Raw genomic sequence first — 24358 nt, 5'->3', positions numbered from 1 at the left:
TGCATGCCTGTAACCACAGCACCCTGGGAAACTGAAACAGAAGGACTGCAAGTTGAAGCTGGGCCCAAGCAATTTAGCATCTTAGGGAGACCACATCAAAAAAAAAATTTTTAACGGGCTGGTGAGATGGCTCAGTGGTCTAAAGCACCTACTTAGAACAAGCTTAGCAAAGCACAGGGACTGCAGTTCAATCCCCCAGCACCACATGTCAGGCAGCCCTGCCCCCTGGTGGGCTGAGCTCACACACACACACACACACACACACACACACACACACACACACACACACAAATAAATAAATAAATTAAAAAAAAATTTTTTAAGTTCAAGAAAATCCCCAGTACCACAAAAGAAAGAGGAGGAAGAATAGCAAGAGAAGGAGAAGACAAATGAGGAGGATAAGGAAAAGGAGGAAGAAGGGAAGGAGAGGAAAAGGAGAGGGGCAGCAGGAGGGCAGAGGGAGGAGGAGGAGATGACGAGAAGTAAAAGACCTTCAAGAATATTTTAAATAGGAAGGCAGTCTGAGAGAAGAGTAGCATAAGCATGTCCAAAACAAAGACTAAGTTACAAGTGGAACAGAAGCCAGTAAAAAAAGGGGCTCTAGAGAAGAGAAATAAAAAAGTTCTAGAAAACTGAAATAGAAAAAAGAGAGCTAGAAGCATTACAGATCTAGTGTACACAATACAAAATTTATTTATTATATCTGAACTGTACACTCAAAGTAGTCATGGTGATGTATTGTGCCCTAGCAGGTGCTTTAGACAACTGAACTAAAACTTGAGAATTCTTTTTTTTTTTGGGGGGGGGCAGGTTGGGGGGCTGGCTCTGGCTGCATTAAGCATGGGTCTGGTGCAGCATGTGGTGCTGGAGATCGAACCGCAGTCCCTTGCCCCTGACTGATTTTGCCCAAGTAGGTGCTTCAGACAACTGAGCTAGCCTGCCAGACCACCCAAGATGATTAATTTTATGTGTATTTTATGACAGTGTTTTAACTGGGGAGAGAAAGGATTAAAGTGATTCGCCTAGAAGATAAGCGAAGGAGATCCAGGATACCCATCAAAATGAACAGTGGAACAGTGTAAATATTTTACATGATAATTCAAGAAATAAAAGAAAATATGACCTTACAATTTTGAAAGATGACACTTTTTACCTCAGAAAATTGATCTAGGATAGTAAACACTAAGATATATTATGATACTTAAAATATGAAGAAAGATCTTTTTTTATTTGAAAGAGAAAATAAACCTAAAAACAAATAACGAGACTAAAGACAGAAGCAAAGCAACAAAAAACAACAAAAATGGCACAGAATTGCAAAACAAGAAAAAAATTACAATGCTTGTTATATTACATATTGTTATCATCAAATTTGTTGCTCGCATTACCAGCTATAGGCATGCGAGATTGATCAAACAATTAAACATTAACTCTTCCTTTCAATAAACCTTAATTATTTTCCTTGTTCTTTTTACTTTTTATTTTTAATTTATTTTAAAGAGCGTATAATAATAATAGATAAGACATTGGAGACAATACACATGTAAAAGAACAAGCTGAGGAGTATTCAGCCATGGTTGTTACATTGCATATTACTGTCCTCAGTGTAGCTGCTCAGATTACAGATATTAGCACATAGAGTTAGTCAAAGTAAAAATTTATACATTAACTTCTGCTTCATAAAAACTGATAGAAGTTAGTAGTACAATCATCTCAGCTTTCCTGTGTATACATTTATATGATTTTCTCCCCTTTCATTTTTCCCTGTTTTTTTCCTTTCCCTCATCTCAATGATTTCTTCCTTATGTTCAGTTTCTTTCCACTTTACTCTATCTATCATACCTTTCAGATTTTATTATTTCAGGTTCTTACACTAGGGAGACAATACGATGTTTACACATATGGGTCTGATTTACTTCACTTATGAATTTATCCTCTAATTGCATCCATTTACCTATAAAAGCCTCAATTTTGTCTTTCTTTATAGCTGAGTAATACTCCATTGTATAAAAATATAACATCTTTCTATCCATTCCTCAGGTGATGGACATTGGAGTTGTTTCCAAGATTTAGTTATGACAAACCTTTTCATCCAGCCATGGAGAAAGGCCAAGATGAAGGCCCCGGTTGGCAAGTGCCTGTTTTCTGCATTGTCTCAAGGTGGAAAGCAGATGTGTCACAGTGCAAGCGAGTGAGTTGTTCCTGTGAGCCATTTTTTAATTAAGTAATGCCACTGCGTTGATGTATTCACAAGGGCAGGGTGCTCAGGACCCCAGTACTCCCCATGAGGCCTCACTTCCCAACCACTGAGTGGCCACTTAAGTTTTCAACACACAAATCCTGGAGGACACATTGACACCACAGCGAGGCTCAGAAGCAATACTATTTATCCAGTATATGTGCCTTCAAAAAGGGTTTTATGTACCTTTTATTCTTTGATGGATAGGCTTGGATGTATATAAAACCTTTGCTCATTTTCTTTTCTTGTTGTGAGTATTGTTCTTGGCAAATCTCATGCCAAGCTGATATTTCTGTTGGAAACAACTTGGTCTCTTTTCATGGAAGAAGAAGCAAAGTAATTACTGTAGAGTCCTTGCCACAGACCCAGAAATCTGGATGGTTCCTGGCTCATGCATCCAGTTAAAAGAACCGGTTTCTCCTTCCTGTTCACTTCTTCCCCACATCCTTCAGTGGAGGCGAGGGCAGGCCAAGGGTCTGTGCCTGTGTCTATCTTCTCTGCAGAAGGATGGAGGTGGACAGACAGCATGGGGGAAAGCGTGTGGGCAAGGTTCTGTCCTCAGCCTTGCCTCATTGGTGACAGACAGATGCTGCCTTTGCCACTCTGCCTCTGAGGAAACAGGGACAGTCATTCCCACCCAGATTGCACAGGCAGCCTGAGGGAAAGTGACAGGTAGGGAAGGGCAACTGATATCTTCTGCTCTGAAAAGCACAAACATCTTTTATTTAAAATTATGAGAACTCTTACCATTTATTTCTGATGCTACAAGAGCTATAAGAACACACCAAGACAAAAATCTAAAGAACTAAAAGTATTTTCAGCAAGATATCCTCTTTATTTATTTTGCACACTTTCCTCTCATTCTCTCCTTTTTTGTAAACCAAGAGCCAGAAGTGTAAGGGCACTCTGGTTTCCAGAAAGCAAGACAAATAGTTTTAGCACAGAGGGCTGTAGAGCATTGAGATTCAGAGGCCTCCCTCTGCCCAGAGTCCTCCAGGGCTTGGCCAGGCACAGAGAGGCAGCAGACTCTGGGCTGCTTGTGAGAACACAGACCCGGCCCTGCAGAAGCACACAGTACCTGCCTTCAGGATACTCCTGGCAGACAGGGACATGGGACACCCAGTACCTGTTACAGCAAAGCCCCCAGAACCAGCTCTCGGCCTCAGATTGGGAAGAAACATGAGAGAAAGAATGAAGTGGAAGGCATTCCATACAGGAGGACTTCTAGGACAAAACAAGCTGCCCAGGTGAGACAAGACTGGGTAAATTTATTGATTTATTCTTCCATTTCTTCAACAAGCATCTAAAAAATCTAGTAAATTCCAGACACTCCTCAGGAACTGAGGACATAGTGATGAACAAAACTTGGCTGCTTCCCAGAGAAATGTACAATCCAGAGGTGATAATAGATGTGTATAAATAATTATAGCCTTTAAATAAGGGCAACATCCAAAGTCATACAAACCTATAATGCATGAGCAAAGAAGAGAGATAGATAGCATGGCCTGGGTGATGGGTGAGGGTAGGGGATGCCAGGCAACCTGCAGAAAGAGGGACCCAGGCAGAGAGGCAGCTACAAATGGAAAGAGAAGTGTGACAGGGCCCAGTCTGTGTCTCACCTGGCTGAGCAGATGGGTGGCCAGGGAACAGGAAGGTGAAGAGAGGGTAAGACTGGACCCAAGGGGAGTTTGAAGACTTGGCTATGTGGATCTGGGGATGGTGATGGTGAGGATGTTAGCAGGAAAGGACATACATGATCATCCCAACCTGGACCAAAGTGGAGTTGACAGAGGAGGGGGACACAAGTACTGAAGGCAAAGTGGGAGGCAAAGACAGAGACCCAGGAGAAAGAAAGAAGCCTCCAAAGGATCTTGAGCTGCCCTCAGTTTTTGAAGTGGGGCCATGTCTTGATGATGTTGTACAAAGCCTGTCCAGGGGACAGAGTGTTGACCACGTCACTATGGCCCATCAGCAGGTAGTTGGGGGTCAGGTAGCCCTTGAGCACAGCACACTGAATCAGGTCCTGGGCTGCCTGCAGTGCGGTGGCATTGGGTGGGTTGCCTGAAAAACACAATCACCCATTGACTGTAGGTCCCAGAGTGCTCAGTCCAGACAGGACACACTCCTAACCCCACTCCACCCAGCACCACTACCACACTAGTGTATTCCACTGGTGGTAGCTGCACTATGGAAAGACAGAAAACCAGGTCAAGACTTTAGATGTTTCAATTCCAAGGAGTTTCCAAAATCAAAAGGGCTGAACCTGAGAAAATAAACACAATTCTTTTGTTTTGTTTTGTTTTGTTTTGATACCAGGGATCAAACTCAGGACCTTGTGCTTGTAAGACAGGTGTTTATTCTGCTGAGCTATCTCCCTAGCCCCAACACAATTCTTTTGAGTACTCACAAAGTCTTTTTCCACTGCAAATGTTTAATCTAGAAGTTCTCTACTGGGTGTGGTTTAGTACCCCTAGGGACATTAGGCAATGTCTGGAGATATCTGTAGTTGTCACAGCTGAAAGATGTGAGGATCCTGTCATTATCTTGTTGATGGAAGCAAGGATACTACTAAGCATCTTACAAAATCCAGAATACCCCACAACAAAGAGTTTTTATCTGGTCTGAATTGTCAATAGCACGGAGGTATTAAGAAATAGTATTAAGAAATAGTATTTAAGTGATAGACATACTTCCTGCAGCTTACTATTTTCAGGTCAACCTCAGCCATGCACAATTCTGGGTCAACCCTGCCCATATCTAAGACCCATTCCAGTATCAATTTGAACTAGCCCCAGATTCAACTGAAAGCTCCTGAGTATAAATGAGTTGTAGGCAAGAGCTCTGAGCCTTGACAATCCACAGTATGTATTCTCAGTGTACAATCAGGGGTCTCTGTGGTTTGACATGTAAGGCATAATAGCCCCACATTGTTGCTATGGTAATCAAGAAAAGATGCAACTGCTAAGATAATCTGAAAATATTCACAGAGTACTCTGTAGATTCATGTGTGTTTCATGTGTTTCTTAGATACTAGAGAAGAAAGAGCCATTCACATTTGGATGTTGTGAAGGATGCTGTGAAGGAAACATGAATGTTCAGGAGGAACATTCAGTCTGGGAGTCTGTCACACTCAGTGACATGTCAAATTAGATGTCTCAGCATGTGTGGACACTAAGATGATGGTTGGAACTGATGTCTTTACTGTCCACAGCAGACACTCCCCCCTCCAAGGGCCAGAAATGACCATTTCTGCCCAATTCATTCAACTTACCTGTAAAGGTACCCATGAAGACAATGCCCAAAGCAATATCATTGTAGCCAGGGGTAGAAGAGCCTTGGACATTCCAGCCCACCCCTTCATAAACACCGCCATCCTGGCCCACGAGAAAGCTAAAGACCACAAGAAGAGATGGAAATTAGCATGAAAGAGGCACTTGGAGATTTCTTTTCATCTTCATTCATCCATTAATTAATGCCTTTACCTATTGTCTATAATTTACTAAAATCTACATTAATCTATTGTATTTTTAGTCTAAGTTACAGAAATAAGTAAGACTAGGTGTTTAACATTGATGAGCTGGTAAACCAGCAGGGGAGATGAGCAGGCAGAAAGGGAAGCAGGAAATCCTGATTCATAGAATTTGCAGGTTTCTGTGGAAGAAAACTCCCACCATGGCTGACTTTATCCTACCAATGATTTAACAACTGGCTTGAAAAATTCCTGAACTGTGTGGGAGTTTTGCTGAGCTGCAGCAGCCTCTCCCACCATCACAAAAGATAGACTGACACTGGATAGCTACAGAAGTCTGGTGAGCCCTGAACCTACCCCACTCCCCGCCGCCACATGCACACACATGCAGTTTGCAGGATCCTTGGTGAGACCTAGCCTGCCCCCCTCCAATATCATGAGAGCCTTGTAAAGCATCAACTCATTCCTATCATCCTCAGAGTCCTCCTGAACTGTGGTTTGGCCCTGCTTTACTGTGGTGAAAACCACTCTGAACCCCACAAAGAGGGAGCATTGGTGAGCCTACTTGGTCCCTGCTCCTTGCTCACTTGCTCCCCCATCATGCTACTGTTGCTGCTGAGTTTGCATATTGGGAGCTTCAAAAACATCATAATGAAGAAGCAAAAGGCAATCTCAGACCTCCAGCCCACCCAGAAAGAGTCAAGAAAACAAGGATGTAGAAAAACTTGGAAATCATACACCTGAAATTTCTGAAATGACAGCAACTGTTGTAAAGAAACAACTCCATCAGGGTGTAGAAGAAATCAGACCAGAAATAATCTCTTATGTAAAAAAAAAATGACAACAATCGTGAAAGAATTGCTCAGCACATCTAAAGAAGACATAGATAAAAACAGAATAGAAAAATGTTGGAAACATTGAATGAACAATACAGGAAAGGAGTATAATGCATAAAACAGGGTCAAACAGATGTCCAGGAAATTATGAATTCTGTTGAAAGCTGGCAAAAAAAAACTTGAAGGAAACTGAAGATAGACCATTAGACCTTGAAGACAGCGTTGCAGCTAGTGATTGCAAAAGGAGAGACCTCTTAAAAATAATAAGAAACCAGGAAATAACAATTCAACACCTGCAAGATGATGCAAAAAAAGCAAACCAAAACAAAACAAAAAGAAATGCAAGACTAATAGATGTCAATGAAACAGCAGGAGTCAACACAAATGACATAAAAAGATTATTTGCAGAAGTAGTAACAGAAAATTTCCCAAGCTTGGAAAAAGAATTGGAGGCATATAGAACTCCAACAAGCCATAATCAAAATAGTATTTACACCTAGATATATAGTAATCAAGATCCCAGAAATTCAACAAAAGGACATATTAGGCTGTTTGAAAAAAGAACCAGATCACCTACAATGGAAAGCCCATCAAGATCACAGCAGATTTCTCAGCACACCATCAAGAAGAGGCTGGAGGGAAGTATTTCAAGTCTTGAAAGAAAACAACTTCCAGTCCAGAATGATGTACCCTGAAAAACGATTATCAAGTTTAGTGGAGAGATAAAATACTTCCATGACAAAAAACAACTGAAGAAATTCGAGACAACTAAACCAAATCAATGAAGAGTACTGACAGAAATTCTAGGAAGACACAAAAACTACCACTACTTCAAGAACAACAACAGAAAGGAATCACGATGCAGAGCAGGCAATTAAGCAGAAGGGAAAAGTAGAGAATCTACAACAGAAGAATGACATGACAAAGAGAAGCCAAGGCAAATCAGTTATATAACCGTCAATGTAAGTGGTCTCAATGCAATGAAAAGAAGGAGACTGGCAAAGTGGCTCAATAAACAAAATCTAGAGGCTGGTGAGATAGCTCAAAGGACTAAAGTGCCTGCTTAGGCAAGCTTAAGTAAGAACAGAGACCTCAGTTCAATCCCCAGCACCACATGTGGTGCCAGGCACCCTGCAGGGTGCACTGAGCAGGTCACAGAGTTGAGGCATAGTGGCATATGTATGTAATCCCAGTGCTGGAGAGGATGAAAATAAAGGGATCACTCTGAATCTGAACTGCATAGTGACACCCTGTAACAACCAAATACATTTTTAAAAAAATCTAACAATATGCTGTATATAAGAAATACACTTAACTCAAAAGGAATTTCATAGACTGAAATTTGTCAAAGGATGAGAAACAATGCTCCATGGGACAGGAACCAGAACAATGAAAGTGTAGCTATTCTGGTTGGTGAAAATGTAAATTTCAAACCAAGAATGATCAAAAGAGATAAAGAAGGTCACTACACATTTGGTAGGGGAAAACTGTAACAAGAAGAGATAAAAATCACAGATATATATGTACCCAACATAGAAGCACCAAACTATATCAGACAAATTTTAACAGACATAAAAAATCAATTGAGCACTAACACAACTATAACAGTGGACTTTAATACTCAACTATCGCAAAGAGATAGATCAATTAGGCAAAAAAAATCAGCAAAGAAATAACAACTAAACAAAACTTGTGAAGAAATGGACTCAGTAGACCTTTACACTGTGTATCACCCAACAACACTGAATATACATTCTTTTCAGCTGCACATGGGACATTCTCCAAATAAACCATATACTAGCACATAGAGTATGCTTAAGTAAATGCAAAGGAATTAAAATTATCCCATGCATATTATCTGACCATAGTGCAATGAAACTGAAAATTATTGACAAATTATCCCCAAAACTCCATGAACACATGGAATTTAAATAACACCCTCCTAAACAATCAACAGGTCACAGAAGAAGTTAAAGAAATTAAACAATATTTATAATCAAATGAAATGCACATACAACCTACCAGACCCAGCACTGAAAGCTGTCTTAAGAGGGAAATTTATGGCAGTAAATTCTCACATCAAGAAAACAGAATAAGCCCAAATAAATCATCTTATGCTCACCTCAAACTCCTAGGAAAAGAATGGTCAAGCCCAAAGAAGGCAGAAAATCATAAACATCAAAGCAGAACTTAATGCAATGGTGATGAAGAAAGCAATACAAAGAATTAATGAATTGAGTTGGTTCTTTGAAAGAAAAATTAAAACTGATGAACCCCTAGCTACCCTTATTAAAAAAGGAAATAAAAAAATCCAAATTCCTTCAATAAAGAATGAAAAAGATGAAACTACTACAGAGCCCATAGAAATTCAGAAGATCATCAATAACTACTTCAAGGGGCCAGGGAGATAGCTCATTAGGATAAGTGACTGCCTGGCAAGCACAAGGTCCTGAGTTCAATCCCTGGTTCGACCAAAAAATAAATAACTACTTCAAAAATCTTTACTTTCATGATGTAGAGTGTGCCTAAGGAGAGTCACATGGAGAGAAAACATTCTCTCAGGCTTTCACAGAGAGCACAGTGGCCAAGCAATGGCTGTGACTCATCCACATGGCTGACACTCACAAGCAATCTGAGGTACAGGATCTCAGGATAAATCCTGAGGGGATTTCACTGACCTTATCAGACGCAAAAGCTACAACTCTTGTAGCATAGGTCCTTCTTTACCTTGGTCTTAACCACCCAGCAGAAAAGTATAAAAACAAAATATAAGAAATAAAGCCATGCTGTTATGTTGAGCTGTAGGGGACTCAGGTCAACAATTTCTGACATTGCCAGTGAAGCAGAAGACGCAATACTATTATGGACTACTGGACTCTTTTAGATTATTTTGCTGAGTTAACACACCTATAATATTCAAATAACAAAACTTAACAAAAAAAGGGTATACAGATGAATGTCCAGTTTGTATCTGTGTATTCAAAGTGGTTAGGATAGATATATAGTTACATTCTCTTAATGAATAGAGTGATTTGTTCTAATGGTGTTTGTAGATAGGATATCATGTCCGCATGTTGTACAGCAATTAACCACTGGGAGGAATGTATGCAATGTGTTAATTATTGAAACTGTCCTACCAATTTGATTTGAAACTGTCTCATTGCTATTTGTTTATCAATAAAATTATGGAAAATAAATAAATAAATAAAAATAGAAGTGTTAAGCGGGCCCAAGAAAAAAAAATCTTTACTTTCATGGGATGGAAAGCACAGAAGGAGATGGACAGATTTCTAAATACATATGAACTACCAAAGCTGAATCAAGAAGATATAAAATTATGAATAATCCAATATCAATGAATGAAATTGAAAATGTAATTTTTTAAAAACCTACCAACAAAGAAAAGACCAGGGCTTGATGGATTCACAACTGAATTCTATAAGAAATTTACAGAAGATTTATTGCCAACTCTTCTCAAACAATGAAAACAGGAGGGAAGCATTTGTCCCAAATTCATTCCTCGAGGCAAGTATTACTCTGATACCAAAACCAGAGAAAGACCAAACCAAAAGAGAGAACTATAGGCCATTATCCCTAATCAACATAGATGTAAAAACCCGCGATGAAATACCAGAAAACAGAATATGCCAAATCATCAAGAAGATTATACATCATGACCAAATGGGATTCATCCCAGGAATACAGGGATGGTTCAATATATGCAAATCCATAAATGTAATATACCACATCAACAGAACCAAAGGAAAAAACACATATGATCACCTCAATAGATGCAGAAAAATCTTTTGACAAAGTTCAACACTCATTCATGAAAAAAATCCCTACAAAACATTAGAATAGATGGTCTTTATTGCAACCTGATAAAAGCCATCTATGACAAACCAACAGTTAACATCTACTAAATGGACAAAACAGTGAAAGCAGAAAGCCTTCACTTTAAAATTATGAGCAAAAGGAGGATGCCCACTGTCACCACTCCTATTCAATACAGTTCTGGAAACATTAGCCAGAGCAATTAGATAAGAGAGAAAAATAAAAGGAATAATGATTGGAAAGGAAGAAGTGAAATCATCATTATTTATAGATGACATCATACTCTACATAGAAGACCCCAAAAACTCCACAATTAGACTTGTAGACTTAATAACCAAATTCAGTGACATAGCAGGATACTGAAGTCAACACTCAAAAATCAATAGCATTTCTGTACACACATAATGATGGCTTTTGTCATAGTTAAACTTTGGAAACAACCAAGGTGGCCATCAACTGAGAAATGGATAACAAAGTTGTGGAATTTTTACACAATGGAGTATTACTCAGCTATAAAAAGATAAACTGGAGGCTTTTATAGGTAAATGGATGCAGCTAGAGACCATCCTTACAAGTGAAATAAATCAGACCTAAATATGAAAACATGATATTGTTTCAATAATCTAAGAACCTGAAAGAGAAAATAAGATCTGAAAGCCACAATAGATACAGTCAAAAGGGAAGGAAAAACTGAGATAAGGAAAAGGACAAACGAAAGAAAGAAGGAAGGCTCCCAACCAAGGGCACCTCAGCCCACCTACTTCATCCACACACGAGCCTCACCTGCCTACGTGTCTCTCAGCCACTCTCCTCAGCCTCCCCTCCACCTTAGCCATTAGCCACTCCCCTCATTGACTCTGAACAGCCTCCACTCCTCCCCATTGCAGCTACCACCACCTAGTCATGTCACCATCTCCACTTGTCTGGCTGATGCAATCCTCAACTCTCACTTCTCTAGTGTTGCCCTTTTCTAATCCATTCCTGAAGAAAAAGCCAGAGTAGTCTTCCTAAAATATATATATCTTTTCATGTTGAGCTCCTACTTTTAGTCCCATGGTGCTGAGTCCAAATTCCTCAGCTGAAGCTATCTGATCCTTCACGGGACATCCTGTTTACCTCCTTAACTTCACCAACATCTTCCTTGGCATCCATAGAATCCTAGAGAGCCTCTCCCAGCTCCCCACAGGCACCACTTTCAGGCCGGCCTCAAGACCTTTCCATGGAGATCTTTTTCTCTCTGGAAATGTTCCTTTACTTTCCCACTCACTCTTTGGGTCCCAACTAACATGAAACTCTCACAGGGACCACAATTCACACTCACTTCCTCAGCAATCTAAGTCTCCTATTTAAGCCTGTGTACCCTCCATCATGATGCCTAAGGTACTTATTAGATGTTATTTCATTTCTTTATTCCCTCATTAAAGTGAAGTGTTAAGTCCCTGAAAGCAAGAACCTGTCCGTGCTCCACCTGCTGGTGCCTCTGGAGCACAGCCAGAGCTGGACCACGTGAGCTATGAGTGGGATGCTGACTTCAGCCCTTGTCAGAGTGAGAAAAGGGCCATCGTGAGCTGTGCTAGACAGGAACACAGTCAGAGTCAGCAATCAAGAGACCTGGGCTGGCAAGATAGCTTAGCTGACTAAGCGCCTGCTTGGGCAAGTGCAGGGACAGGGTTCGATCCTGGCACCACAACCCCCACCAGCCCCGGCCCCAAGTCTGGGCATGGTGGCTCAGACCTATAATCCCAGCGCTGGGGAGGCTGAGAACAGGAGGATCACTGCTTAGTGAGACCCTGCACCAAATACATCAAAAATAAAAAATCAAGAGACCGTAGGAGGAAGAGGGGAGACCTCCCCTCAATTTCTATCATTATCCAGTTTAGTATTCCCAAATTTCAGATGTCCACAGAGATGAAGAAGAACCAAAGTGTTTGGTCATCTTTGATAGACGGTGTTGGAGAAGAACATTTCCCTGTCCTAAAAGATCATTACTGAAAGGCGCAGCCCGCTCAAGAGTAGGTACCAAGCGACAGGAAATCTTCTTCCCCTGTTCACAGCTCTGCAGGCTGCCTCATGCACACAGGCACTTGGCGGGGGCACAGGAGGGAGTGAAATCCAGCTCCCCTGGCCAAGTCAGGAGTGCCCTAGTGGTGGGGGCTCCTTTATTAACATGTACGAATGCATCACGTAAGCAGCGGTAACTGTAAGTTCTTCAGTGTGATTCTGTCTGATAGCACCTAGATGAAGTTGCATCCTAGTTGTGCGTGCAACCCCTAGAGCATCCTCAAGAAATTTGTATTTGGTTTGTGCATCACTTGGGCTTTTTCCATGTGTGCTAGTCTGAAGCTAGTCTAAAGTTTTGTTTGTTTGGGAGGCACTGGGGATTGAACCTACGGCCCTTACACTGAGTTACATGACCACTCCCTTTTCTATTTTTTATTTTAAGACAGGGTCCCACTAAGTGACTAGGTTGCCCACACTGGGCTTGAACTTACAACCCTCCTGCCTCAGCCTTCCAAAGGGTTAGGATTAGAGCCATGCAGCACCATGCCAAGTTAAAATTACTAGTATTTTACATTCTTTGATGGACAATTCTTGATCAAAATTCTCTTACAGCAATTGGAAACCCATTTGGGTTACACGTAAAGAGGAAAAAAGAAAGAAAATGTTTCTCTTCCATTCAGTCAGTGTGCTATTACTGAGCCACAGACTTTAGTACTAGAAAAGTCAAAGGTTAGCCTGTCTGTCTCCTCCTTGCCTTCAAACAAGAAATATTTCCCTTTACCTTGGTCTTAACCATCCAGTAGAAAAGTATGAAGTCGAAATATAAGAAATAAAGCCATGCTGTTAAGTTGAGCTGTGGGGGACTCAGGTCAATAATTTCTGACATTGCCAGTTAAATATAAGACCCAATGCTATTATAGGCTACTGGACTCTTTTAGAATATTTTGCTGAGTTTACACACCTATAATATTCAATAACGGAACTTAGAAAAAATGGGGTATACCGATGAATGTCCATTTTGTATCTGTGTATTCAAAGAGGTTGGGATAGATATATAGTTGCATTCTCTTAATGAATAGAATGATTTGTTCTAATGGTGTTTGTAAATAGGATCACAAGTCCGCATCTTGTACAGCAATTAACCACTAAGAAGAATATATGCAGTGTATTATTTGTTGAAACTGTCCTTCCGATTTGATTTGAAACTGTCTCATTGCTATCTGTTTGTCAATAAAACTTTGAAATAAATAAATAAATAAATAAATAAATAAATAAAAAGAAATATTTCCCAAGGAGGTTTCCTGTCTTTAGATACAGAGAGTCAACACAACGTCACAAGAGGAAGAAGTTTCCAGCTGTGGCGGCCTCCTCTAATGTCTTTTCAGCAGTCTCAGCACCTTTTGTGTGAATAAATCACCTTTAAAGAGACACATGTTCTGTAATAACCCCTCGGCTTCCTCCTACCTCAGGCCCACCCAGAGTTAGGTGGAAAAATTGAAGAGGTGGTGCCTAAAGGGCCTGTCCAATGGTATTGGTACAGCTTAATGTCCTTTCCCACCCCCTCAGAGGTTCAGTTTCTACCCTCAACAAAAGAAAAGAACCCAGCCCCACCCCCACCCCACCCATCTCCCATCCCCCAACCTCCAACCCCCAACCCCCAACCCCCACCCAGGTCGTTGGATCCACTTACTTGTACCCAATGTCGCACTCTTTGTATTTGTCCACAGAGAGGGACTGCAGATCCTGAACCAGTTGGCGGCACTCCTCAGCCACACTACAGGTTCTCCCAGCCGTGTGGAGGATGATCACATACTTAGCAGGGAGGGACATCTCGTGGCAGTGGGCCACCCTGGCCCCCCAAGCTGACCGTGGGACAATGCTGGGGCAAGCTGTGGTGAGAACGAAACAAGGTGTGGAGAGTTAGTTTTAGTCACCCGCGTCAGCCACATCACCGCCAAAGGCTGCCATGACCTTCAGGTGACTGACACATCCCATCCCCCATGCCTGCCCCGGGCCTCCTCCCTGACCCTGGCTGTGGCACTCAGGAGGAGGATGTGTCCCAGCAGCAGGAGCTGGGTTCTTTATTCTGAAAGAATGTCTTTGACAGTCACTTAGAGTCCATAAAACTCCGTTAGCACAAAGCAATACTTAGTGTCGATGGCACCAGCGCAGATAGCGCTCGTAATTTTAGCTTAGCATGGTGTCGCATGACAGTAATCCCAGCACTCTGGAAGGCTGAGGCAGAAGGGCTGCAAGCTCAAAGGCAGAGATCACATTGACTCAGTGCTTCGGGATGATAGAAATAATTCCTCCCAAACTTTATTAGGCCCAAAAAAGGCTGAAAGCATTCTCCTTCTCCTCCTTCTCCTCCTCGTCCTCGTCCTCCTCCTCCTCCTCCACTTCTTTTTTTTTCTCCTCTTCTTTCTCCTTATCCTTCTTCTCATCTTCCTTTTCTTCTCCTTCTCCTCCTCTTCCTCCTCCACCTCTTCCTCCTTCTCCTTCTTTTTCTCTTCTTCCTCTTCCTCTCCTTCTCCTTCTTCTCCTTCTCCTTCTCCTCCTTCTTCTCCTTCTCCTCCTTCTTCTTCTCCTCCTTCTCCTTCTCCTTCTTCTCCTTCTCCTCCTCCTCCTTGATTAAATTCAAGGCCTTGCACATGCTAGACAAACACTCTACCACTGAGCTACATCCCTAGCCCGTTTTACTGTTTTTAATGTTCTCTCTTGTAAACCAATAGTGTTTACCCAGTTGCCCTTCCTGTAAAGTCAACTTAAGTGGTAACTTAAGTTCCCCTCAGCATGTAAATCTGTTAGTGTTCTACTTTTTGTCTTCAGAAATGTGTATTTGTGTATAAGCATGTGTATAAATGTGTATAAATATATTGTGGCCCTTTCTAAGCCCTTTTTCTTTTCTCCATTTAGCACAAATATTTTACTTATTTGTTGCCTTTCTTTGCTCTCTACAATGAAACTCCACAGGTCCTAGACTTTTGTGCTTGCTCCTTTTGTATATTTTCATGGACTAGCAGGTGCTGTGTGACTGCTTGTGGAAGGATGAACTAATTGGAGACACATATAGACACTGGGCACAGTGCCAAGGCCCCGTCATCCTGGAATCTGAATGGTAAAGATCTGGCCTGGAGCATCTCTGTCAAAGTCTTCCAGCCTCAAAGTTTCAGAGAAGTGGGTGAGATAAAGGGTTCCTGGACTATCAGGAAGAGTCTAATGAGACCCTGGTGAAGAAGTCACTCTTGGAGGTACCTAAGAGCCAGTGGGGTGACTCTGGAGGGAACCCAGTGGGGCGGGAGTTCTCACCTTTCCTTGGACTTGCTTTCTGTGGAGGGGCCAGGCAGTTTTCACCTTTCACAAAAAGTGGCTGGATGTACCTGGGTGATAGGTGGCCCTTTAGGACAGCGTAGGAGATTAGGGCTTTCATGGCTGACAGGGCTACAGAGCTGGGACTACGGCCTAGAAGAGAGCAATTTGAGGAAATATCAGCCTTCCCTGGGTCCCAGGGGGGCTGTGTGAAGAAGACAAGATGCCCTGCCAGAGCCTGCCAGCTGATGGAAAAGAAGGGGACCAGGCTCATCTCCTGGGGCAGAGCCATGAACTTCAAGGATGGTCTAGGCAGAGCTCTCAGTGGTTTAGAATGAAGCCTTTTCTCAGTAACTTCCCAAGACTTCATTCAGAGGCAGCACCATGCTGGGCTGCACCCAACTGCTCAAGCCAGTGACTCCCACCCCAGGCATACACCAGGCTCTTTATCTGCACTAACTCACTTAATCCTCATCACAAATCTGAGGTTGATGCTGCTATTAATTCCATTAAGAAAAACTTGAAGCTCTAAAAAAAATGACATGCTCACAATAGCAAGCCAACAAATGGCAACAAAGAGCTATTTAAAAAAAACACTGACAAAAAATAAGTAAATGGAGAGGTCAAACACAAAGAGTTCTCTGATGTGGAAGCCACAGAGGCATGGTTTAGTGCCTCTCCTCATGGCAGTGTCACTTTGGACCACCTACTTCCCAGAGACTCAGGCTGTAGCCTGTGGTAACAGAAATTGTGAAATCTGCCTGAGCTACCTCAATAGGTATTGGTGAAGAAAATGATAAACTAGATGATACGAGTTTTGGAGAGTGCACATTCAGGATGCACGTGATGGAAGCTAGGAGCAGTAGGCCAGAAGAAAGTGGGAGGAAGTCAGAGACTGGAGGCCTCCATGCATCTTTTTTGGTGCATGGGAAGCCTGACAGTGAGAGGTGGAAAGAGGAGGTGCCTGGCAGGAAACTGGAAGCACAGCCCGCAGCTATAGAAATGTGGCTGCTCGACAGGAAGTGTGACAGTCCCTGAGCCAGAGGGGAGAGCTGCAGAGAGGTGAGAGGGAAGAGAAGACGGGAGCATCTGTCCCTCTGAGTGGGCTAGAGGAAAGGGGCTGCCGCAGAGATGGAGAAGGAAGCCCAAGGAGTTGGGGGAGGAGCATAATAACACCACGGAGGCCAAGGAAGAAGAGCGGGACAAGAGCGTGATCTTCAAAGATACGTGTGCCGCGCAGTGTGGAAATGAAACAACAGAGAAGTCTTAGGAGAAGGATCAGCTGGGCTGATCATTACCTTCCTTGGTGCCAAAGAAGGCGATGCCCAGGGTGATGTTATTGTACCCCTTGGTGTGCAGGCCTTGGATAGTCCAGCCAACGCCTTCATATACCCTGCCATCGTCCCCGACCAGGAAGCTGCTGAGCAAGAAAAGTAGACTTAGTGGATGGCATGGTAGCATACTCCCGGGAGCTGAAACCCTTCACCCAGGCTCAGGAGAGGTCCCCAGCTATGTAAAAGGAAACTCCATGGATTCTTCCCAGACAAAGGAAAGGCCCAGTCAGTTATCTGAGTCCTTAACAATCAAAAAGACCTACTCCCACATTGTATGTCTCCCTCCCCTGCTCAGACATGAGTCATATATGCATCATCCTATGTACTCAGGAGGAGGAGAGGTGCTGAAGCCTGCAGAGTAGCTCATGAAGACCCACCAGACAGTTTTAGGGCCTCCTCTGACTCCACAAATCCTTACACATGGTTCTCCTCCCCTCACTGAAGTGCGTGCTGCCCATGAGATCCCCACATAATTTGGTATCTGCTGGTAGGATAACTCACTCACAGAGACCTTAAACTTAAGATGACAATGTAGATGCAAGCAGTGCATTGAGGAAGTGATTCCAGAAGGTGGAGTGAGGGAGCAAGGAGAATGAGAGGAGAGAGAAACTCAATAAAGTACAACCCCAGGTCTGGTTTTCATAGGGGCATCAGGGCCCACACCCACACCCTCCACATCCTTCTGTGCACGTAGACTTGGGACCTGTCCTTTAGAAGGGCTAAGGGCTGAGAAGACCACCCATCAACCCCCAACCTCCAGGGGCTCATTAACTCTCCTTCCTCATCAACCACTTGGGGGGAGGCCTAGAGCAGGAAATGATGGATGGTGTGGCCCTTGAGGAAGGAAACTGTCACTGTGATCAGGAAGTGTCCTCAGCTGCCCAAAGTCAGATGTGAGTTTCCTGGGTGGATCACTAGGGGAAGAGGTGGAAGGTTTGCTCTATCGAGGGGGATCCCATACTTGTGGTAAGGTGGGGCATACTGTGGGTATAGAGCTTAGGCTGGGATGTGCTGGCCAGACCAACTATGGATAAGCAGAAAGTGCAGTTATTACTTCACCTTCTTTGCTTCCTCTAGAAGAGTGCAGAGGCAGAGACTTCCTAGAAAATCTCAAAGAATTTAGGATTTCATGAGTCTTAAATATTTTATTCTTTATAAAGCCTACATAACCACAACCCAGAAGGTGAAGAAAACAGATGAGAAGGGAGAGCAGCTTTGATCACAGGCCTGGGGGCCCAGGCCCAGCATCTTACTTGTAGGCCACATCGCACCCTCTGTTGTTGTGGACGTGATAGGACTGCAGTTCCCGCAGCCTCTGACTGCAGGCAGTCTGGTCTTGGCACTCCAGTCCAGGGATGTGGTGTGTGACAAGGACATCCACCGGCACCATCAGCTGAGACCTGCAGCCAACAGCTTCTGCTCCCCACTGCTTGCGAGAGACCATTGTGAAGACATCTGTGGGGGTCCATGGATGTCACTTGCTGCATTCTGCCCCAGGGGTCCACATCAAGGGCCTGAATTACACTTGCTGGCTGGAGCCACATCAGCCCCATAGTGATCAAAGAGCCCCAGGAGGAAGCCCACAGGGGGCAGGTACACTCTCCCTGCTCACCCCCATATCCCTATCTCACGGATACACACCTAGTTGTACATACCAGCTATGGAATCTAGATGGTCTCTGTTCCAAACTGTCCCCCACAACAGAGTCTATCTCCCAGGCATCTCCCAGGCCCTGGTCTGGGCTGCTCCAGGGCCCTGCTTGAAGGAATAGCTCCACCTCACTGCTTATCTCTGGGGAAGGTCCTCCTTGGCCTTATGCCGTGTCACCTCGGCAAGTATAGCCTCAGTGTGTGCTCCTTGGCCCTGAATACCCCCTGGGGGTGGGGCCACATCTCCTCCTCACTCCAGGGCTCCCTCCAGGCACTGATGTGTCTCCCTCTCAGTCTCTGCACTCCCTGGGGTCAGGGTTTGGTCTCCGTCTATTGCAGAGACTATCCCTTTCCTGGATTTCACTTCTTCCCATTCCTGCTCCTATATCCCAAAGACCTAGTACAATCTGTGCAAGTGGTTGGCCAGTGCCTTCCTCTACAGCTGAGCTCCATTCATCCATTCCAATCCCATGTGGCTGTGCAAACAAGAGAAACACCTCTGGCCACATGAGAAACCCAGGGCCCCAAGCCTCCTCACCATCAAGACCAAGTCTGCCTTTTTCATTGAGCTGGGTGAGGCTTCCAAACAGGTTTTGTAACCCCTCTGACATCTGTTTTGCTTGTGTTTTGTCCCATGAGGAAACATCTGCAAAAGAATATTCCATTTTGCATCAGTACTGAATACATCAGAAGCATGAGCTCCAGCCAGTAATAGCTTTTCCCTTCTCTCTCTCTCTCTCTCTCTCTCTCTCTCTCTCTCTCTCTCTCTCTCTCTCTCCATATCCCCAAACTCTCCAGGGAACCCCTGTAAATTGACTAGAGGACCCCTATTAATAACAGCAGTCAGCATGACTTTCTCCGGCACCAAGTTCTGGTAGCGTCCTCTCAGGACCAGATCCTGGTAACAGCCCTGGGATGGCAGTGAAGAGCTGAGCAAGGGAGTCTGTGTATTAGCCTAGTTTCCCAAAAGGTATCTACACACACATTTAGCAATAAAACAACTTCAAAATGTATATAGGAGCCTCAAAGCCACAAAGTCCTCTTTGGTGTGAATTTTACCCAGTGGAAGCAACGTGGAGGAGTAAGTGGAGGAGCAGGTAGAATTATCAGTATAAATCCGGCCAGTTCCTGGTTATTCAGGAGCATCTGACAAAACCCAGGCTCCAAAGCACAGGACCATGGGTATGAGCATAGGCATCAGTCAACATCCCTGGCCCCAGCAAGGGACACTGTCACCCACAAGAAGTTTTCATTTATTTATTTATTTATTTATTTATTTATTTATTTATTTATTTATTGTATTTTAGAGAAGGATCAACAGGGTGTTCAGGGTCTCACTACTTGACCAGACTCGTAGTGATCCGCCTGTTTACAGCCTCCCAAGAGCGGGGATTACAGGTGGGCACCACCACGCCCAGGCTCAATTGCTGTCTCAGTGTGCCCCAGGGGTGGGGGTGGCACTGGAGGCCCCAGGGATCAAATCCCCAGCCCTTGCACCTACTTGCAGGTGCTTAAATCCACTGAGCTATTTGGCCGGCCCTATTTATTTTTCTTTTTATATATTTGGTACAGGATCTTACAAGAAAGCTCAGACTCATAGCGATCCTTCTGTTTTCAGCATTCCCAGCACTGGGATTACAGGTGTGCACCACCATGCCTAGTCTTGGTGGCTGATCAGTGTGCCCGTGGCAAGGCCAGCACAGCATGCTGCACCAGGGATCGAACTTGGGTTCTTGCACTTGCCAGGCAGGAGTTTAGACCACTGAGCTAGCTATCTCTGTGGTCCTGATATTTTCTCTTCTTGATGAGCAAACTTTGGTTGACACCCTCTTAATAAACATTGTGGCCATTTATTTCATTTTACTGGCCAAGTATTAAGTCCTATGTGTACATTATTTAATCCCCACAATATGTTTACAAGACCTGTTACCAAGCCTCAATTTGCAGGTAAAAAAATTAAGATTTAATGAGTTCAGTAACTTATTCAAAAAATCATTATGAGATGCAGAATAGGGATTTTAGCCCAGGTCTAGAGACTGCAGGATCTGTGCTCTAAACATAAAGGGAAGGACAAGCGCTTAAACAATGCCTATTAGGAGACTTGAGGATGACTCCTCTATGGTGGTCTCCAGTCCAGAGAAAGGAAACTTACCGAAGGCTTCAACACTGAGAGCAGAGAAGACAAGAAGCCAGGGCAGCATCCTCATATGGTTCTGTGGTAGCAAATGGGGACAGAGTGGCCAGCAGCCCTGGGAGGACAGAGTCCCGGGGAGAGACACTGACAGTTAACATGACCGTGCTCACGAGCACCCCCACACTGCATGGTACTGCATTTGCCCTCCACTACCACACTGCGGGCCTCCTGAGAGCCAGAGCCGCTCTCAGCCTTCTCAGGGTGGTCTGCAGACCAGAGGGGCAAAGCAGAGCGTCCTGGTACCCTGCCGGCTCCTTTTCACTGAGTGTCTACTGTGTGCAAGGACTATGCAGATGCTTGAACATGCAGCCTAACTTACCAGCTACCTTAGTTCTGTAATACAGAATTGTTAACCCTCATTTCAATAAGACACAAGAAATCCAACCAAGGTATCCAAACTCTCTGGGATGAGTCTACCACAGAGAATTCCCTCCTCATGGGGGATGGAACAGGTTGGGGGGTAGACAGGACAAGGAGAAGGCTCTGAAGAAGAAATACTCACATTAACACTCCAAAATGCCTGTGAACCCTGTGCTATCCCTGCCCAGGACCCTTGAGACTAATATGTCCTAGATAAGGGAATCAGAAGGAAGGCTGAGTAGGTTTGGTTTGTCCCTTTCATGGGGAAGAGATCCCACTTCAGTCTGGCTTTTTCACTTCAGAAGCCTCTGTGATCAGAAGGGACTGGCAGGGCATCAGAGACCTCCCTCCTTCATGGCAGAACTGGGGAGAACATGGATCCCAGTTCTAGGGCAGAAGAAATCTGATTTAGCACTGATCTGGTCAAATCCAGCCCCTTCTGGGGAAACCAACACTCACACTCAGAAATACCTGTGGACCCTGCGTTGTTCCACCCCGCAGGTCAGGGTGCAGTCCACTTGCCTCTCATTGGCTGGAGCTCCTCCCTTCAGACTTGGCTTCCAGGTCCTGCCCCTCCTCCAGCTGGTTCTTCTTTCTTTTCCTCCTCCTTCTTCTTCTCGTCCTCCTCCTCCTCTTCTAGCCTTTGCTCTCCTTCACACTAAGAAGGAACTCCCTCCTTGGGAAGGGAGCACTAGGGTCCTGGCTTCCCAGAATAAAGAACACCTTGGATCCCTAACAGAAGGTGGAGGACAGAGGTCTGAGGCTGAGAGCTTCCTATGCACATGTCACTGAGAGGAGCTCCAGTGAAACCAGACTGGAGCTGAGAGCAAGTGGGGACCCGCCCTATGAATAAGCCCAGGTCCCTCCTCCCTGGGAAAGGGCCTGATTGCCCAACTCTCCAGGAGCGCCTTCCCCATCTCCAGCCCTTGGTAAGCACTATCAACATAGTGCGGTCCATGGGGTCTAAGGGCTGGATCCCTGACATCTGGGAACTTCTACCCTTACAGGAAGATCTGCTCCAGGTATCTGAAGGTTGTGGATTTATGTCACTCACTAGTGTACACACACACACACACACACACACACACACACACACACATACACACACATGAGTTCACAGGGGTCTAGGCCAGGAGGGAGGAGGAAGAGACATAGAGAGTTATGCTCTCAGTAGTCAGCGCCCAATTGTGACCCCGTAGGCTACACATCCATCATCCTGCCTCCTGCCATACCCCATCCTGTCATTAAATGTGTCATGGAAAGAAGTCTCTGTAAACTGAGCACCTCCAGTCCCTCTCCCACTCCTAGCTTGGTGGTGTTAAAGCATGCCCTGGCTAGGTTATGTGTTCTACAGTTCTTGCCTTGTAGGGTGGCAGATCTTGCAGAGTAAGCACCACATGACACTATCCAAGAATGCATACCTCCCAAGGAGCCCTTGGACCCATCTTTCAGAGAATGGGCAGCCTCAGAGACCCTGGAAATGTCCCAAGTCAATAAAGTCTGCCCTTGAGGAAGCTCCCTGAAAGAGATCCTTGAATGAACACAGGGTTCACCCACCGTTTCACTAGTGCTAAGCCCAGGCCCAGGCTGGAGCCCTGTGACAGCTGGGACTGATGACCTCTGCCCAGTCTAGGATGCAGATGGAGCACAGCTAGCTACAGATGTGAAGGAGATTAAGAACTGGAGCCCAAGACCTGTACCATAGGAATCTTCTGATCCTCAGAAACACGCTGTTTCTTTATGCCTCAGCTGTCTGTACTTTCTAAGACATTGAAGCCCTTAGAAAATAAGTCCTGTGGGCCTGCATCCAGGGACATCCAGAGAGTTGCAGACATTCAGCTTCCTTCCACAAGAGGGAGTCAGGGATTGAAGGGCAAAAAAGGGACTGGGAGCAGCTGCTACCAGAACCAGCAAATGTTCTGTCCTGTCTGGACATCAACATATTTCTGGAGACATATAGTCCCGTGAGGCAAATCTCTGACCTGCACAAGGACATCAGGAGTGAGGTGGGGTGGTCTGGTATGCTCCACTCTGCTTCTGTGAGCTTAAAACTAAAGTCCTAAGAAGGCCTTCTAAGTCTTGAATTACCTGGCCCTTGTCACCCACCCCTTTCCCCAGCCCCATCTCAGTCTTAGCACTATACCAGAGTGGTCTGGCGCCGCTCTCTGTCCTCACCCGGCATAGTGAAGCCTACCTGTGCCTTTCCACTTCTTCTTCTCCTGGGAGCTGAGGGAGGGGGCACTGCTCCAGCCTGACTTAGTCAAAGAAGCCTCTGTGCTGAGTGGGGACTGGTGGAGCATCAGAGAGCCCCACTTCCCAGAAGTCATCTTAAACTGGAGAGCTTGAGCCTGGTTCTGTCAAAGAAGAGCACCGGTAGGATGGATTTGTGAGGTGAATTCACCATTCTTTTCCACAGAAGACTGTTTGTATTTGTTTGTTTGTTTGTTTTGATACAGGGTTTCGTTATGCAGTTCAGGACTCAGGGTTGTAGTGATCCTCCTGTCTCAGCCTCCCCAGCACTGGGATTACAGGTGTGTGCCACCACGCCCGGGCTCAGGGCAGCATGGCTCGCCCAGGGTTCAGGGCCGTACACATTATCGTGGATGGAACTCAAGACCTTGTGCTTGGCAGGCAGGCAGGCACTTATGCCACTGAGCTAGTTTCCCAGCCTGACTTTCTTTATTTGGAAGAGCAGAAAATGGCCAAATTATGGATACTCATACTTATGTATATGCCAGACATTTAAAAAAAATAAAATGAGAAAGGTAAGCTTTAATTTGAAAGAAAATAACTAATGGAATTATTAGCTTAATAAAATTAGAGTTTTCAGGCAAAAATTAAAATTTAGAAATTTATGTTTGCTACCATGATTTGACAGCATCCAAACACTTAAAGGCTTTACTGATAAGATCAGTAGTGATATTAACAAAGTGACATATGCATAGATACACACATATATACATACATCCATATATACATATAAGCGTGTACTTGCCCTGGATCCTAAAACTGGTCAGCATTTAGAAGATGTTCCTGAGCCACAGTCTTTTCCAAATGAAGTTACAAAATCATGCTCAGCTCAAACAAGGACCCAAAATTCAAGGTAGCCCAAATTCTTTCTTTCTTTCTTTCT

The 24358-nt window shown here is 44.3% G+C and overlaps 1 protein-coding gene across 3 annotated transcripts; it reads right to left on the bottom strand.

Annotated features, from left to right (window-relative positions):
• Positions 1–3504: 3504 nt before the first annotated feature.
• Pglyrp4 (peptidoglycan recognition protein 4) lies at positions 3505–21987 on the bottom strand. 3 transcript variants are annotated; one of them, XM_023716523.1, is made up of 9 exons: positions 21748–21987; positions 20824–20920; positions 19210–19317; positions 18276–18477; positions 16987–17108; positions 15689–15841; positions 14070–14268; positions 5511–5629; positions 3505–4300 (listed from the first exon to the last, which is right to left on the bottom strand). In XM_023716523.1, the coding sequence occupies exons 2-9, from the start codon at positions 20876–20878 to the stop codon at positions 4122–4124; spliced, it is 1137 nt and encodes a 378-aa protein (XP_023572291.1). In that variant the 5' UTR covers positions 20879–20920; positions 21748–21987; the 3' UTR covers positions 3505–4121. The 3 variants fall into 3 exon arrangements, with proteins under 3 accessions (XP_023572291.1, XP_004632369.2, XP_023572292.1); XM_004632312.2 differs by having other exon boundaries at positions 16987–17105; XM_023716524.1 differs by having other exon boundaries at positions 20824–20884.
• Positions 21988–24358: the final 2371 nt, after the last annotated feature.

This window comes from Octodon degus, unplaced genomic scaffold, assembly GCF_000260255.1.
Source record: "Octodon degus isolate 3935 unplaced genomic scaffold, OctDeg1.0 scaffold00048, whole genome shotgun sequence".
NCBI classification, from domain to species: Eukaryota; Metazoa; Chordata; class Mammalia; order Rodentia; family Octodontidae; genus Octodon; species Octodon degus.
Note: the sequence above shows the minus strand (reverse complement) of the source record. Positions and strands in the feature narration are given on the sequence as shown.